General features: G+C 38.2%; 1 protein-coding gene across 3 annotated transcripts in view; it reads left to right on the plus strand.

Annotated features, from left to right (window-relative positions):
• MRC1 (mannose receptor C-type 1) overlaps nt 1-17,212 on the plus strand; it is a 107,827-nt gene that overhangs the window by 72,950 nt on the left and 17,665 nt on the right. For all 3 annotated transcript variants that reach the window (XM_079913786.1, XM_079913785.1, XM_079913784.1), the window contains 4 exons: nt 2,762-2,864; nt 6,534-6,766; nt 8,972-9,137; nt 10,000-10,149. In XM_079913786.1, the coding sequence (XP_079769912.1) occupies nt 2,762-2,864; nt 6,534-6,766; nt 8,972-9,137; nt 10,000-10,149 (652 nt within the window). The remainder of the gene's footprint in view (nt 1-2,761; nt 2,865-6,533; nt 6,767-8,971; nt 9,138-9,999; nt 10,150-17,212) is intronic.

Here is a 17,212-nt window from a genome sequence, read left to right on the forward strand (position 1 = left end):
ATACACTGTCGGTTTGCTTCAGGTCGACGTATTAGTGGTTAATCTGTGAAAAATTCTGCCAGAGTACTCTTTGATCCGATTCATTCTTGCACATTTTAACTGTTTCAGACTGAGCCAGCCTTGAAGGAAGGGGTATACATTCAGTTAAGAACTCTTCATCTTTGGTTGGGGGCGGGAGGACATAGACGGTGATGGTAGCAAGAATAGGGAAAGCCAGCTCCAGTATGGGCCCAGGCTGCCGTCAGCATGTACGCTTGAACCCAGAGTTAGCAATGTTCTTTGCATCAGCTACCCCTAAACTCTTGAAAGTGTTGTAGTATTTGGGGTGTAGTTCTGCAAGCTCCTACTGCTTCTGAAGTTATCATCGTCGTCGTCATCATCATGATTGAGCTACTGTTTGCAGAGTGTTAACTATGTGTCACACACTCTGCTAAGTGCATTAACCTAAGACACAGACGATTGCTTCTTTTTTAAAAAAATTAAAAGATTTTTTAAAATTATTTATTTTTTAACATCCTTATTGGAGTATAATTGCTTTACAAGGGTGTGTTAGTTTCTGCTGCATAACAAAGTGAATCAGCTATACATATACATACATTCCCATATCCCCTCCCTCTTGCGTCTCCCTCCCAACCTCCCTATCCCACCCCTCTAGGTGGTCCCAAAGCACCGAGCTGATCTCCCCGTGCTATGCGGCTGCTTCCCACTAGCTATCTGTTTTACGTTTGGTAGTGTATATATGTCAGTGCCATTCTCTCACTTCGTCCCAGCTTACCCTTCCCCCTCCCAATATCCTCAAGTCCATTCTCTACGTCTGTCTTTATTCCTGTCCTGCCTCTAGGTTCTTCATGACCATTTTTTTTTTTTAGATTCCATATATATGTGTTAGCATAGTGTATTTGTCTTTCTCTTTCTGACTTACTTCACTCTGTATGACAGACTCTAGGTCCATCCACCTCACTACATATAGATCAATTATATTTCTTTTTCTGGCTGAATAATATTCCATTGTATATATGTGCCACATCTTCTTTATCCATTCATCTGTTGATGGACACTTAGGTTGCTTCCATGTCCTGGCTGTTGTAAATAGAGCTTCAATGAACATTGTGGTACATGACAATTGCTTCTTTATTTCCCTGTTTTTAATCTTACATCATTGAAGCTGACTAATCAGTGTTAAACACCATACTAGGCATTGTGGAATCCATGAAGGCACATAAGATTTTATTCTACCTTGAAGAAGCTTACACCTAAGCTAGACCCCAAGTCTTCTACAAGAAAGACGAGAGGAACAAAATGAAAGTGTGTAATGAGAAGATCAGCTATAAAGCATGATAGTAGTTAGGAGGAAGGAAACTTACCGTGGGATGTAGTGATCTAATCAGGCAGCACATATCTGTGGAGCTCTTCATTTGATGGAAAGAAGGCATGTGAAGAAGAATGTGGGTCTTCTTCCCAAGAAGTTTAAAACATCATGATTAGGGAATCATGGCAAGAGGCTGGAGAAGGTTGTGTTAAGTGGGAAAGGTGAATAAAGTCTTTAAGAAAAAGGCACAAGATGGGTTTGGGCGGAAGTAAAGAGCTTTAAATATAGTAGGAGTGTCATGCAGAAAAGAAATAGGCATCAACTTTAGAACGCGGAAAGCAGAATTCAGAGAAATTTAGATGCCCTGGGAAAGAGTTTGGACTTTGTCAGATAGGCAGCAAAAAAAAAAAAAAAAAAAAAAAAAAAAGGTTTTGAGCAGAAAAACAATCTCATCAAGATGGCATCTTTATGATAATTAATTTGGTAGCTCCGTGTAGGGTAGATATATTCTGGTTGTGGGTAAGTGACTTTCGGGGGAGAAATTCTTTCAATCCTTATTACATAAATGAGGGCTGAAAAGTAGACTGGAGTGAGATAGGGTTTGCTTAGAAAGATTTCCTGGATGAGTGGTAAATTTCATTTAAAAAAATTCAATGTTGCACAAGTTTTTTTGTTTTTAGAACATAATGAAAAGGAGAAACAACAGAAACAAACAAAATCTGTAAACTCACCTTCCAGGAAAAAAACAACAACACTGTTTTGTTGGTTTTATTCCTAGATTTTTTTCTTAGTGTGTGTAAAAATATAAAGTTTGTATTCCACAAAACTGGAATCAAAACACATATATTGTGTTGTTACAATTTCAGGACTTATAAAATGAAGAGGATTAAATATAGTTTGATAAAGAGAGTGGGAGAGAAATGTTCACGTGCATTGTGTAGTGGAAACATCCTTGTTCTGTGTAGGTTTCCTGGTTTAGAGCAGAGATGCTGAGCCAGGATAATGAAAGATAAGAATAGCTAAGAAGGGGGATGGGAATGAGCAGAGGATCTTTGAAATGTACGGTTAGGGGTTCCTGATAGTTGAGGCTCATGGGATAATGAGGCTGGAGGCTGAGAAGAGGTCTCTGGCCCTGGTGAAAGCTGTGGTAGCTTTCAGGGAATTAATGAGATTTCTGACAGCAGCGTTTCTCAGAACCAGCTCCAAAGTTTATCCAACTCTGCTTAATTTTCAATTAAAATAGCAAGGGTTCAGTGAGGGATCTGCGTGAAAATTGGCCAGTAGCATGGAAAGTAGGGATGAATTAAACATGCTGTAGATGAATTAGGACTATCCTTAAAGTTGGAGTTTAGGGATAAAGGATTTTTTTTTTTTTTTGCTTATTAATGAATTGGTTTAAATAATTATCCATCCACATTTGGCTTTTTTTTTTTCTTCTCCATGAATATACAGGCTGACTGTGTTCTTATTATCGGAGGGAAGTCAAGGGACGCAGGAAAATGGATGGATGACACCTGTGACAGTAAGCGAGGTTATATATGCCGAACACCTCCCGGTAAGTCCTACCGGACCACGCTGGGCTGGAAGGGGTGGGGTTTTTCCATACTTTTTAAAAAGTGACATTCTTCTCAATTTTGCTGTGCGCCTTAAACTGCTCTAAAAAAATTAAGTTTTGTTTTAAAAAAGTGACCCTTCCCTTGCACATCAACACGTTGTTTTTTAAAAATTTTTTTCATTAAATAATTAAAAATTTTTTTTTGGCCGTGCCGTGTGGCATGTGGAATATTAGTTCCCCGACGAAGGATCGAACCTGCGCCCCCTGCAGTGGAAGCACGGAGTCTTAATCACTGGACCGCCAGGGAAGTCCCCATCAACATGTTTATTTGATTCTCACTTTCATCCATGGATGGCTGTGACAGACAAAAAGGATATTTTCCGTAATTTATTCATGAATGCGCCCCCTCATCCATTACCAGAAAGTTTGCACAGGTTAAACTAGAGGTTGAAACTTTTTCTAATCTTGTTAGAAATTTGGGCTGCTTGCTTACCTCTACCTTAAAAGTAAAAAATGTCAGAGCAGGGATACCTCACTTCAATTTGTGTAATTTGAGAACCGTTGCCCCCAAACACCCTATATGCCTCATTACTTGTTATATATTCTGTGTCTCTAAAAATGTAGATGTTTTATTTGTGGTCCTTTTTTCATCTTAGGAAGCCTAACTATGGTGCAAAGAAAATAAAACAGATATGTGGATATCGACCAAGAATCAAGATTATGGTCGTGTGCATTTTAGTTTCGAGTGAAATTAGAATAGAAACATTTGGCTACATAAGAAGAGGTTCAGAAAATAAAAGATTAGAGATGAGGGTTGAAGTTGAGGTGGGTTGCTGTCACCCTGAGCAGAGCTCTCAGAGGAGCTTGAATTAGAAGCTGCTTGATCTCCCGGATCTAACAAATTTTTCTATACTTTCTGGGGAATCAGGGAACTGATATCAATTTCTGACAATGACTGAAAATCACTGAAGATATTTTCAGGTGATTGCAAAGTCCTGCAGGAATTCTAACCTCCTATTGATCCAAAAGAAGGTCCAGGCCATGCCGCTTTTCTCTCTCTGCTACACCCTTCGAGCACCAGAATCTTAGGCCACTGGTAACGCATCTGTGCTTCCACACTTTGGGGAAAGAGGGGAGTCCCCTTCCAGGAGGGAATGATGGTTCCTAAACTTGTTTAAAATCTTCTTTTTCTTCTTCCTGTAAACACAAGGGATAGAATATTTACTGCCAACAAAAGATATTTTGACAATTTTTAATGACTTGGGTTTCAGGAAAGGTCGACAGTGTTAACGTGAAAAAGACAGAATATGAAATTTTGTAGACTACTGATGACGCAAAAAACACTTTGAACCCCCTTAAAAAAAAAGAACAAGAAGGCGATGGAAATGCATCAAAATAGGAATAGTGGATGTGTTTGCATCGTGGGATTAAGACCTTTCGTTCCTTCACTGTACTACTGTATTTTTCTTCATTTATCAAAAACTGTCTCTTTCTAACGCTCTCTCTCTATGTATATATATTTGCATTTATATTATATATAATATGTCTATACATCTATATATCTCTATATATAACAATTATGAGGAAACACTAAGATATTGATGTGGTTAGAGTCTAAGTAATTTTTTTCTCATTTTTATGCTTTTCTATATTTTCTAAAATTTCAACAAAGAATGTGTGTTCAGTATTTTTTTAAAACAGTGTTGTTTTCAGGAAGTCCCTGGTGGCCCAGTGTTTAGGACTCAGGGCTTTCACTGCTGGGGCCTGGGTTTGATCCCTGGTTGGGGAATTAAGATCCCGCAATCTGTGCAGCGTGGCCAAAAGGATAAAATTAAATAAATAAAAAGTAAAACAGGGTTGCTTTTATTCATATATATGAGTATGTATGAATGAATATATATGAATTCATGTAAATATATAAAGATACCTAAATAAAAACGTGAATGAACACATATGAATATAAAACGCTTAAGAACAATCCCTTGATGAAATTTTAGAAAATACAGAAAAGCAGAAAGAGAAAAGATGACCCATAATCTAACCACCTGAAAGTGTCCTCTCAGTGATTTAGTTTTTTCCTTATAATTTTTTCTATGAGTGTTTTAATAAACAAGCTAATTGGATAAATGAGCTAATTTCCTGGCTGCGTATAGCCTTTGGCGAAGCTTCTTAAAGCTTTCTCTCAAGCTTCATTGGGCACTTTTAGCAGTCCAAAACTTTTCCCATGTTGTTAAGACAAACCCAGCTCTCTCCAAGCTGGGAAACGATGAGACTGTTTACTTCCTACTGGCTGTAACACGTAAGGATCCGGGGCTGGGTCTCTTGGTTTAATGCTCTTCTATCAACACACGGTGGCAGCAACAGCAGAAGAAAGGGGAGGCTGCCCTCCTTGCTGAATTAAAATTGTTGCCTTACCAGATGCTTCAAAAGAAAGTTTGGCATTCTTGGAGTGGCAGAAGAGGGCACATGGTGGGTTGGGTTGGTATGCAGTGGAACAGGTTGGAGAATTGGCCAAGACAACATCAGTAGGCAGGGACATCTAAAGCCCTAGACCAGGGGTTGGCAGCCTTTTTCTGTAAGAGACAGATTATAAATATTGCAGGCTTTGTAGACCATGAAGTTTTTGTTGCAATGACTCAACTCTGCTGTGATCGCAGACAATCATAGACAGTATGTAAACAAATGAGCGTGGCCGAGTTCCACTGAAACTTTATTTATGGACACAAATTGGAATTTCATGTATTGTTTACATGTCACAAAATATTTTTCATTGTTTTTTTTTCCCCAACCATTTAAAAACTCATGGGCTACAAAAACAGACAACAGGCCAGATTTCACCCTCTGGCTGTCATCCGCTGACCTCTGTTCTGCCCTAAGGCATCAGCTAAGGCGCCCAGAAACAAGATTTTTTGGGGTCTTGACAGTAAGTGGCCCAAAGTATGGGTGAGTCTAGAGTCGTTATTAGAAACGCATGCTGAGAGATTGAGGAGGAAAGATCAGAAAGCCAGAGTGACACCAGCTTGCGAAGGCTTCAGTTTGGATAAGATATGGGGCTCACATGGGAAATCATCATAAGATTAAAGCTTGATCCTGAGATCAAGGTTAAATGAAGTGGAAACTGTTATATGGCTTCATTCCAGACCATAAACCAGTTTCTTGAAGGTACAGGATTCACAGGTGAAGTCAAATAGATACAAATAGATGCAAATTCATGGGTGGAATGGAACAGAGTCGGGTGGGGGAAGGGAAGGAGAGGAAGACTGTTCTTGACCTTAAAATTTGACCAAGATGGAAAAAAAAAAAAGATTCGTGTTGACAGGATGATAGATGTTCTTTAATTTATGAGATTAAACTGTGGCGTGTCTTTCATCCAGATACTAGATCTCATAGTATTTGCAAGTCTTTTTGGTTTTATAGGTTAGAAACTTGATCGTGTATTTACCTTAATATTCTAAATAGCATTTGGAAATGACTTAATTCAGTCAGGCATACTGGTTAAAAAATAGAACTTTGTGTTCTGGTGTGAAATGGCTCATGAAAATATGTTTAACCCCTGACAGTTTGAATTGTGATGTTCAGATTCTTTTTAGGATGTGTGAGGTACAGAAGTCATGTACAGATGGCGCTCAGGTAATGTTTAATATTAATGGAAATAATTTTTGATTCCAGACCCTTCCTTGCCTAGTTCTCCAACAACAATTCCAACAGATGGCTTTATTAAATATGGCGAAAGTAGCTACTCACTCATGAAATTAAAGCTGCAGTGGCATGAAGCAGATGACTATTGCAAGCTTCACACTTCCCTGATCGCTAGCATTCTAGATCCCTATAGTAATGCGTTTGCGTGGATGCAGATGCAGACGCTGAATGAACCTGTGTGGATCGCCCTGAACAGTAACTTGGTGAGATGCTGGAAACACGTGCGACTTGACATGATCGAAAAATTGTGATTGAATATGATTCTCTTCTGTTCATTCTGTTGAATACTTGTTGTGTGTAAAAACCTGCTGGGCTTTGGAAATGATACTGACATGTACAAGACCCAATCTCTCTAGGACCCAGTGCAAGGATCTAGCAAGTTCGTGATGTTATGTCAGAAATCAAACTAAGACTTACCTAACTGATAAGTATTATTTTTACTTTCCTTAGGTTTTTAATATACAGCGTTACTGTATATTTTGAGTATGAAAATTAAGTTCTGCATCTAAACAGTTTTATTTATTAACTTATTTCTTTCTAGTGTCATGATGACAACTATGGATAGGAATTAAGAAAGGAATTAAGAAAGCGTCAGGGGCATAGTTCCTGGGCGATGAGGATATTCCTTATTTTTTGTGGAAAGTCATTCTAGAGTTGCTATCTGTTCTGAAGCTGGGCCGCTTCCATCCGTGTGTGACAGATTTCATTGCGGTCAATTCCCTGTATTCCATAACAGAGAAGGAAGGTTGGCAAAAGATGGTGTAGAGTGAGGGTTGAGACACAGAACTAAGAGTGGTGTGGGAGTTGCCAACATTTTCCTAAAATGAGTCTTCTCTGATGCCAGGGGATCCATCTATCCTCCATCCATCCATCCATCCATCTAACTAGTCAATCAGCAAACTTCCTAGTACAATAAATAGAGATGTCAACAAGTAATCAAGAGATAATACAGTGTCAAAGAGAGGTATATACAAAGTGCTGGGAGAGGAGAGAAAAGCGATCATTTGTGCAAGGGGAGAGGACCAACAGGGCTTCTCTGAGAAAGTCAAACTTTACAGATGTGGTCTGGGATGGTGGCTCATAAGGAAGGAGTACCAAGAAGAAATAAAAGGAGGTAAGGGGGTAGAGCTGGAAAGCAGACTGGTGCCAGACTTTGTAGAACTTCTTCCACCATGATGCAGAGCTCGACATTTACACTTCTTGCAATGCGTATTTCCCAAGTAGGTTAGTAAACATTTCAAAGTAAGTAGTTACACAATGATTTCTGTGTTTAAACTTAAGCATGGCATCTTTACTTCTATGTTGGATCTATTTTTAGTAACTAATTCTCTTGATAATTCATATATTTTCTTCTCACAAATATGGTCCCAATTCTCTTATGAGTTTAAAATAGGCTTTTATTTATTGTTAGAAAGATTAAATAGCTTTCCATTATCCCAACATTTATAGCTAAAACAATACTGTTCTATTTATTACATCTATGGAGTTAATGATTATGCCAGCATTATTTGATTAAATATGGTAGAATACTACAAAATTCTAACTCGAGATAATGCATGCTTTTGATTTTGTCATTAAATCCTTGGTAGTTGCTTTGGTAAATTAAATAATGCAGTTAAAAAGGGGACAGCTGTTTGAATGGTTTAAAAATTCACTCATCTCTGATTAAGGTTATACAGCATCTGTTGTGAGGTTTTACCTGTAAAATTTCTTTTAGACCGTCAAAAGAACATTATTGATAAGTAGTCTTTTTGATGTTGTCAGTTAATTTGTATGTGACCATAAATTTGCCCCAATAAATTTAATAAGCAGTATGCAAATTGAATAAAACAATTATCTTTAAAAGATGCCATCAGATTCATTTTGGTTGAAAGACCACCTAACTGGAAGGTAAGAGACCTAGGCTCCTCTCTTATCCAGCCACGTCACCTTGCATAAGTCATTTGTTGTTGGCCCTGTTTCAACAGCCAAACAGTAAGAAGATTAGAAAAGTGTTTCTCTCGGGTCCATGAGTGCAAGGAAAATGACTTAGTTTTTATTATCATTTCAGTGATAATATAATACGTGTTTTATTTGTTCCAAAGGTAAAACCCCTCTTTTGCACTGAGGGCCTGCAAATAAAGAGAGTTTTCTAGAATAAGACATAGGTTTTTAAGTCTGTGTTTTGCAGAATAGCTTCCAACGATGTCTTCATGGGGAGCTTTAAGAAGTCGTTTTTTCTTAAAAAAGGCTGCATTTCCTGAATTTGATTTGGTAGAAAAAATTTATAATGTTCTTTTAATTCCCAAATGTTGAAGATTCTTTGTCAAATCACAGTCTTAATTATACTTTTTACTCCTTGCTGGGTTCTTTTGGTATTTTCTAAACGAAGCCAGGCTCCATGTGAATAGTTGTTCTTGTTCTTGCAGACCAATAATGAATATGTTTGGACCGATAAATGGAGGGTGAGATACACTAATTGGGCCAGTGATGAGCCCAGACTGAAGTCAGCGTGTGTTTATATGGATCTTGACGGCTATTGGAAGACAGCACGTTGCAATGAAAGTTTTTATTTTCTCTGCAAAAGATCAGACGGTAATTGAATCCACAAAAACAATCAAGGGATTTGAAATTTTCTCAATAAGCTGATACAAACCACCGTTGATATTCTTAAACAGTCACATGTTTTGGGGTGGCTTAAGGATAATATAAAACATATTCCTTCACCTAACCAAAGACTGACCTGGCAATAAACAAATATAGAGAGATCAAAATAACAGAGAGAGAAATTTTTCTTCGTTGCTAGAATTTATTTCCTCTTTATACATTTCTGAATTTTTATTATTGGGATAGGCCTCTGAATCTATGATGTCAGCGTCCTCAGGAAATGATGATTACTTTTGATGTTGACGGCACAGCTATATCAAAATAATTGTATCAGAATATGCGTAGGTTCATCAGAGTCAGTGATAATACAGTGATACAGTCCTAGAATACAGTTATAGAGTCGGACAGTGGTAAAGTCCTAGAATTCTACCTATACCGTTTAGTTATAACATCAATGTCAGTCATAGCTAAGAAGGTTTTATAAGGGCTAGGATCCTAGAAAAAGAAAACTGTCTAGAAGGAAGACTGCCTTTGCAAATTATTTATGGTTGACCTTTTAGGGGAACTTATTAATGTCTTTGTAGGTTATCTGTAGATCCTCATGCTTAATTATGAATGTGATTGACCGCTGTTATACCATAGTACCTTCTATGGAAATACATTTTGTATGAAAAAAATGATAAAGTAAAAAGAATACTCAATAATAGAAATGGCATATCCAAATGATTACCATTAGAGCTTAAAAAAAATAATGATAGGCGATGAAAATTTCCTTAATGGCTTATATATTATTCTATGTACTAAAGAAACTTCAGGTCTTACTTTATTTGAAATGTCTTTTTATTAACAGAAATCCCTGCCACTGAACCTCCACAGCTGCCTGGTAGATGCCCCGAGTCAGAGCACACAGCGTGGATTCCTTTCCATGGTCACTGCTACTATATCGAGTCTTCATATACAAGGAACTGGGGCCAAGCTTCTCTGGAATGTCTTCGAATGGGTAAGTACCACATTTACCGTCAGAAAATCCCACAATCATCCATGTAGAGTACCAGGATGCTAGTAACGCTGTATATTAAAAACCTAAGGAAAGTAAAATTACTTGTTTCTTTGTCTTAATAATTTATATTGTAACAGAAAGGTCGACATCATGCCCCCCAAATATAATTTCTAACGTTGTAGCCTCGAAAGGTGAAAGAATTCTAGCAGAAAGCAGTGACTCGCTGAACAAGTCTTTCTGCCCCAATATTCTAAATTGTTAGGATTATTATTCAGAGTGTCACGTTCATCTTTTATCACTGATCGGCTCAGGCTTCACAAGTGCCCAGGAACCATTTTGCTTTCCCATGAATAGAAAAGCATTTAGATCTGATTATCTGTGTGAATAAATACGAAACAAAACTCAAGTGACATGACATAGATGAACAATTTCCCTCCTGAAAGAAAAATGTCAAATAAAGTGAACTTTTCGGGGTGCATTTAAAAATCTACTTAATTAAATCCCACTGAATACTTGACTGAATTACTTTGTGGCTAAATTTTGATTATGCCCTAAGTCAGGGCTCTTCATTCAACAGTGGCGAGCAAGGGTTACATGCTCATTTCCTTCAGGTTCATTCAAAAGTCAGTCTGGAGTTTTCACTTCTTTTTACTTTTATGTTTAGTTTTTTTCTTTAGTTTTATTGAGGTATAGTTGACATAAAATTGTAATACATTTAAAGTGTAAGAGATGATGATTTGATACACATATTTGTTGGGAAAGGATTCCTAACCGTCAAGTTAACATGACCATCACGTCACATATTTACCTTTTTGTGTGTGTGTGTGGTGGGAACACTTAAGTTCTAATCTCTTAGCAAATTTCAGTGATACCATGCAGTATTATCTACTGTAGTCACTATATTATACATTAGATCCTAAGACCTTATTTATCATATAACTGAAAGTTTGTACCCTTTTACCAGCATCTCTCTATGTCTCCCACCCCCCAACCCCCTGACAACCACTGTTGTACCCTCTGTTTCTGTGAGTTTGACTTTTAAATTCCACCTATAAGTAATATCATGTAGTACTTGTCTGTCTCTGTCTGGCTTATTTCCTTAGAATAATGCCCTCCAGGTTAATCAATGCTGTTGCAAACGGCAGAATTTCCCTCTTTTTAAAGGCTGAATAATATTCCATTGTATATACATACTTCATTTTCTTCATCATTCATCTGTTGGTGGATACTTAGGTTGTCTCCATGTTTTGGCTATAATAAATAATGCTGCAATGAACATGGAGTGCAGCTATCTTTTCGAGATAGTGGTTTCATTTCCTTTGGATATATACCAAGAAGTGGGATTGCTGGATCATATGGTAGTCCTATTTTTAATTTTTTGAGGAACCTCCACACTGTTTTCCAAAAGGATTGTACCAATTTACATTCACACTAGCAGGGTTCCCCTTTCTCTTCCTCCTCTGCATCATTTGTTATCTCTTATCTTTTTAATAATAGCTAGCCTAAACAAGTGTGAGGTGATATCTCATTGCGGTTTTGATTTGCATTTCCCTGACGATTAGTGATGTTGAGCACCTTTTCCTGTACTTCTTAGCCATTTGTAAGTCTCCTTTGGAAAAAAAATCTGTTCAGGTCCTTTGCTCATTTTTTGAATTGGGTTATTTTTTTGCTATTGAGTTGTATAAGTTCCTTGTATATTTTAGATATTAAACCTCTATTAAGACATGTGGTTTACAGAAAATTTCTCCCATTCAGGAGGTTGCATTTTCATTTTGCTGATGGTTTCCTTTGCTATGCAGAACCTCTTTAGGTTGATGTAGTCCCATTTGTTTATTTTTGTTTTTTTTCCCTTTGCTGTTAGTGTCAAATACAAAAAGATTAATGTCGAGGAGTTTATTGCCTGTATTTTCTTTTAGGATTTTTATGATTTCAGGTTTTACATTCAAGTCTTTAATCATTTTGAGTTGATTTTTCTGTATAGTGTTAGAGAGTGGACCAGTTGTACTCTATTGAATGTGGGTGTCTAGTTTTCTCAACACCATTTGCATGGAATAATTTTTTTTAATCCCTTCATTTTAAGCCTATGTATGTCCTAAAGTTGGAATGAGTTTCTTGTAGCATATAGTTGTCTTGTGTTTTTTTGATTTTTTTTTTAATCTATTAAGCCACTCTATGTTTTTCGATTGGAGAATTTAGTCCATTTATATTTATAGTAATTATTGGTAGGTATGCACTTAATATTGCCATTTTGTTAATTGTTTTCTGTCTGTCCTGACTTTCTTTTGTTCCTTTCTTCCTCTCTGCTCACTTCCTTTGTGATTTGATGATTTCTCAGTAGTATTACTTAGATTCTTTTCCTTTTATTTTGTGTATCTACTATAGGTTTTATTGTGTGGTTGTTGTGAAGATTACATGAAACATCTTAGAGTTATAACAGTGTATTTAAAGCTGATAACAACTTAACTTTGAATGTATGCAAACAGTCTGTATTTTTACATTCCCCCGACCTTTTATATTTTTGATGTCACAATTTACATCTTTTTATATTGTGTATACGTTAACAAATTATTGTATTTATAGTTATTTTTTTTTAAGATGTTGGGGGTAGAAGTTTATTAATTAATTTTTGCTGTGTTGGGTCTTTGTTTCTGTGCGAGGGCTTTCTCTAGTTGTGGCGAGTGGGGGCCACTCTTCATCGCGGTGCGTGGACCTCTCACTATTGCGGCCTCTCTTGTTGTGGAGCGCAGGCTCCAGACACGCAGGCTCAGTAGTTGTGGCTCACGGGCCTAGTTGCTCCGCGGCATGTGGGATCCTCTCAGACCAGGGCTCGAACCCGTGTCCCCTGCATTAGCAGGCAGATTCTCAACCACTGCGCCACCAGGGAAGCCCTATAGTTATTTTTAATACTTTTGTCTTTTAACCTTTATACAACAGTTATAGGTGATTTACTTACCACCATTATAGTATCAGAATATTCTGGATTTTCCTATACATTTACCTTTACCATTGAGTTTTATATTTTCAAACATTTTCATATTACTAATTAGTGTCCTTTCATTTTAGCTTGAAGAATTCCCCTTGACATTTCTTATAAGTCTGGTCTATTGGTGATGAACTCTTTCAGCTTTTGTTTGTCTTGAAAACTCTTTATCCCTCATTTAATTCTGAATGACAGCTTTGCTAGGTAGAGTATTCTTGGCTGGAAGCTTTTATCTCTAAGCACTTTAAATATATCTTCTCACTCCCTTCCAGCCTGCAAAGTTTCTCCTGAAAAATTTGTTTTGTCTTACAAGGGTTCCCTTTTATGTAACAAGTTGCTTTTCTTTTGCTGTTTTTAAGAATCTCTTTTTGTCTTTAATTTTTGACAATTTAATATAATGTGTCTCAGTGTTTGTCTCTTTATATTCATTATATTTGGCACTCCTTATGTATGCTTCCTGGATCTAGATGTCTGTTTCTTTCCCCAAGGTTAGGGAAATTATCAGCCATTAGTTCTTTGAATAAGCTTTCTGCCCCCATCTCTCTCTTCTCCTTGAGTTCCTGTAATGTGTAGATTGATCCTCTTGCTGTTGTCTCATAAGTCCTTTAAGCTAGCTTGACTCTTTTTGATTCTTTTTTTCTTTTTGCTTCAGGATATATTTGACTGCCCTTTCTTTGAGTTTACTGTTTCTTTCTTCCAGTTTTCTAGTCTGCTGTTGAACACCTCTACTGAACTTTTCATTTAAGTTATTGTGTTCTTCAGCTTTGTGATTTCTCTTTGGTACTTTTTAATATTTTCTCTCTCTTTGTTGAAATTCTTACTTTGCTCATGCATTACTTTCCTGACCTCACTGAGTATCTTTGTAGCTGTTATTCTGAACTCTCTATTGGGTAAATTACTTGTCTCTGTTTTATTAATATCAGTTTGGAGATGTATCTTGTTCTTTTGCTTGGAAGATATTATTTTCCTTGACTCTCTGTGTTGGTTTCTGCACATTAAATAAAAGAGGCACCTCTCCCAGTCTTGAGTGGTCTTGTGTGGGAGATGAAGCTCATCAGTCAATCCAGGCCAAGTTCCTGTTTGTCACTCAAAACTTCGTGGTTATACCAGCTGTTGTCTTTGTTTTTAGTGACTCCCAGTGGTTGAGGGTGTGCTAATACCTGATGATATCCCAAAGGAGAGGATCACAGTTAGCACATAAAAGCAGACTGATTAGAAACTGGACCCTCGGGCACCTGGGAAAGTATATAAGCCAGGTGTGTGTCTAAGCTCCTTCCAGAGACCTGTGGGTGACCTGATTTTATCATTGCAGCAAGTCGGAGAAAGAAGGTGGCAGAAGGGCCCACCAGCTCCCCCAGGAGGATCACAGCTAGCCCCTTGCTGCATGCAAATTAGCAGCTGGACCCCCCAGGCAGCAGGCTGTAAAGTATGCAGTCAGTCCCCTTCTAGGGAAAGACTGAGGGACGGGCATTTTATCTGTTCCCTCTTAGCTGGGCCCTGGGAGAATAGCCACTGCTGGGGACCAGCCCCAGCTGAACAGGATTCACCCAAAGGAGAGGACGGAGTCGGCGTGGACAGAACTCAGTACACCTCAGAGGATGCAAGGATCTGACAAATTTATTTTCAAGATTCCATAAGCTTTTATACTATAAAATGATCTCATTTTCAAATTTAACATTTTCATTTCCACGCCGAAAACTCCCCCACATAGGCCACAAAACAAAGGTGATTTACATCAGCAGATTGATCAAAACAGGTTAGGTAATTTTCCCATCGCCCAGAGTCTCTTTCTTCTCCTGTGGTTAGTCACATGTTGGTCACATCTACGTCAGGAACACAGTCTGCGGTTTCATCGTCTTCCTTAGAAAATTAGATGTTCTTGTACCTATATGTTCTTGTTCAATCACCCAACTATTCAAAGCACAAACTCAAGCACATTATTCTTTTAACAATTGTAAATATTTATAGACTATTTTCTTCTACCTTTATAATCAAAACAAGGCACTAAATTATACAAAAAACAATTCTACTTATAAAAGGCTACCAAGTAGCCTACTCTATCTAATTTATTATGTACCCACTGTAGCATAAAACCTTCCCACCACCATACCCAAAAATTTCCTAACCTACAATAGTAATCAAAACAATCAAAACAATACACATCATTTTTTATACTTCTAAAAAACTATGGGAGCGGACATTGTACCGTAAACTCATTGATTAAACCCACTGTTGCATAAAACCTTGCCACCATACCCAAGTAATTCCCAGCATCTTTTAAAGTACAAAGCTGCTGCAGAAATGTTCCCACCATTATATTTCCCCAACAAATATAATCATTAAAGGAGCCAAAGTAGCTATAATCTTTCTCTTGATTTTTACCCTAAATTGGGGTCTTTCCTAAACCCCTGCATTAAAACTATACATTTTTCCCAACACCAAAAGCAATCCTATAAAAATCACCTTAGGCAAAGGCAGGGGAAGACAAGGGGAGCCACACAGAGGAAAGCTTTGCTTCCACACAGAGAAAAGCTGTGGTTCACGGAGGAAATGGGAAACAAAGCCCTGCTGCGGTGGAAGAGCAGTTGCCATTGGCCAGGTCTCTGGTCTGCTACCTGGGTTCCCATCTGAGCTGGGCGTGGGAAGCGAAGCAGCCATGGGGACAAGAGACCTCTCTCAAAAGGGGTGAGGGTTCAGGCTCCTGCAAAGTTGGGGGGGTGAGGGTCTATGCCCCACCTCTGTTGGCCCCCAAGTTCTCTCCTGATGGCCCCTCTGCGACTGTGCCTGTCTTAGGTTGTTCCTTCCCTGAGGAATCTTACCCGTCTCTGGCTAACCAGCCATCCTCCGGGGCCAAGCAGGGAGATGTGAGGTGTGCGAGTGAGCGAGGTGCAGCGCCCCCAGAGAAGGTCAGTTCTCTGTCACCTTGGTAGCCTATGCCCCCGTGGCCTCCACGCCCAGCACCTGCCCTGGGATTCCCTCGCCAACTGGCGGGGCCCCGGCTCTGATCACATGTCTTCGGGAACCCAGGTTTCTCCTCCAGAGAGGGCCCAGCTTACAGCACTGGGCAAGAGAGACCAATTACACGGCACCAGCCACCAGGAGGCAGGAAGCTTTGCAAACGAGAACTTTGCTTTTCCATATTTACACCTGACAGCACCAGCTTTGCTTGGCACTATGGGTCTCGTCCGTGCTGAGACTCAAAGGCACTTCCTATACGGCTCCCGGCATCTCCCCCTTTTTTATTTTTTAAAAAAGCAGTATGCAATTTCACTTTGGTTTTATATACACTCTGGAGGGCAACTTGAATTAATCGGATGATGACTGGAAAAGAAATAAGGAGCAAAATTATAACCACTCCGGCAGCCCCATAATTTATCAAAATATGCATAAAGGAATTACCCTTAAAATAACTTTGTAAATTTTGTAAAAATTCTGCAGCAGCCTTAGAGGGATTTATATCATATTGAGAGGCTGCAATATCATGAATTTGTTTATGTAAATGTTCCAAATCAATTCCTACATCACTAGAATTCCATATATTTAAAATATGCATTTGAATTTTTTCCCAGGAATATTCAGAATAATTTACTTTTAAGGGAGTAACACATATCCAAGAATATTTTTTATGGCATGTTAAAAATAGGCGAATTTTTAAAGCAGTAAGTTCTTGACCAATATGTAAAACTGCTTCTTCAAGGGCATCAACTTTAGCTTCTAACTTTCTATCTATTGCTTCCTGAGTCGCTAAAGCCAAGGATATATTTTTTGATAAATCATTAGCATATTGTGCTGTTTGTACTTCTTTTACTAAAGTATATGTTGCAACAGTAAAAGAACTCAGTATTCCTATCAAAGCGGAAATTCCCAAAATCAAAGTAGCCACGAATCTTTTTGGCCGTATGAGCTCTCCAACCTGTCTTACAATTTCCGCCCCTATATCTGTATACCAAGATTCATTAAGCGCTACTGGCAACATAATATAAGCTGGTCTTTTTAACACCATTATGGTTGACACATTCATTTCAGGAACAATACAAGTGGTCAGTATGCATTGCTGACAGGTAATATAAAATCTCATATTAT

This window comes from Stenella coeruleoalba (assembly GCF_951394435.1).
Source record: "Stenella coeruleoalba genome assembly, chromosome: 2".
Taxonomy (NCBI): Eukaryota; Metazoa; Chordata; class Mammalia; order Artiodactyla; family Delphinidae; genus Stenella; species Stenella coeruleoalba.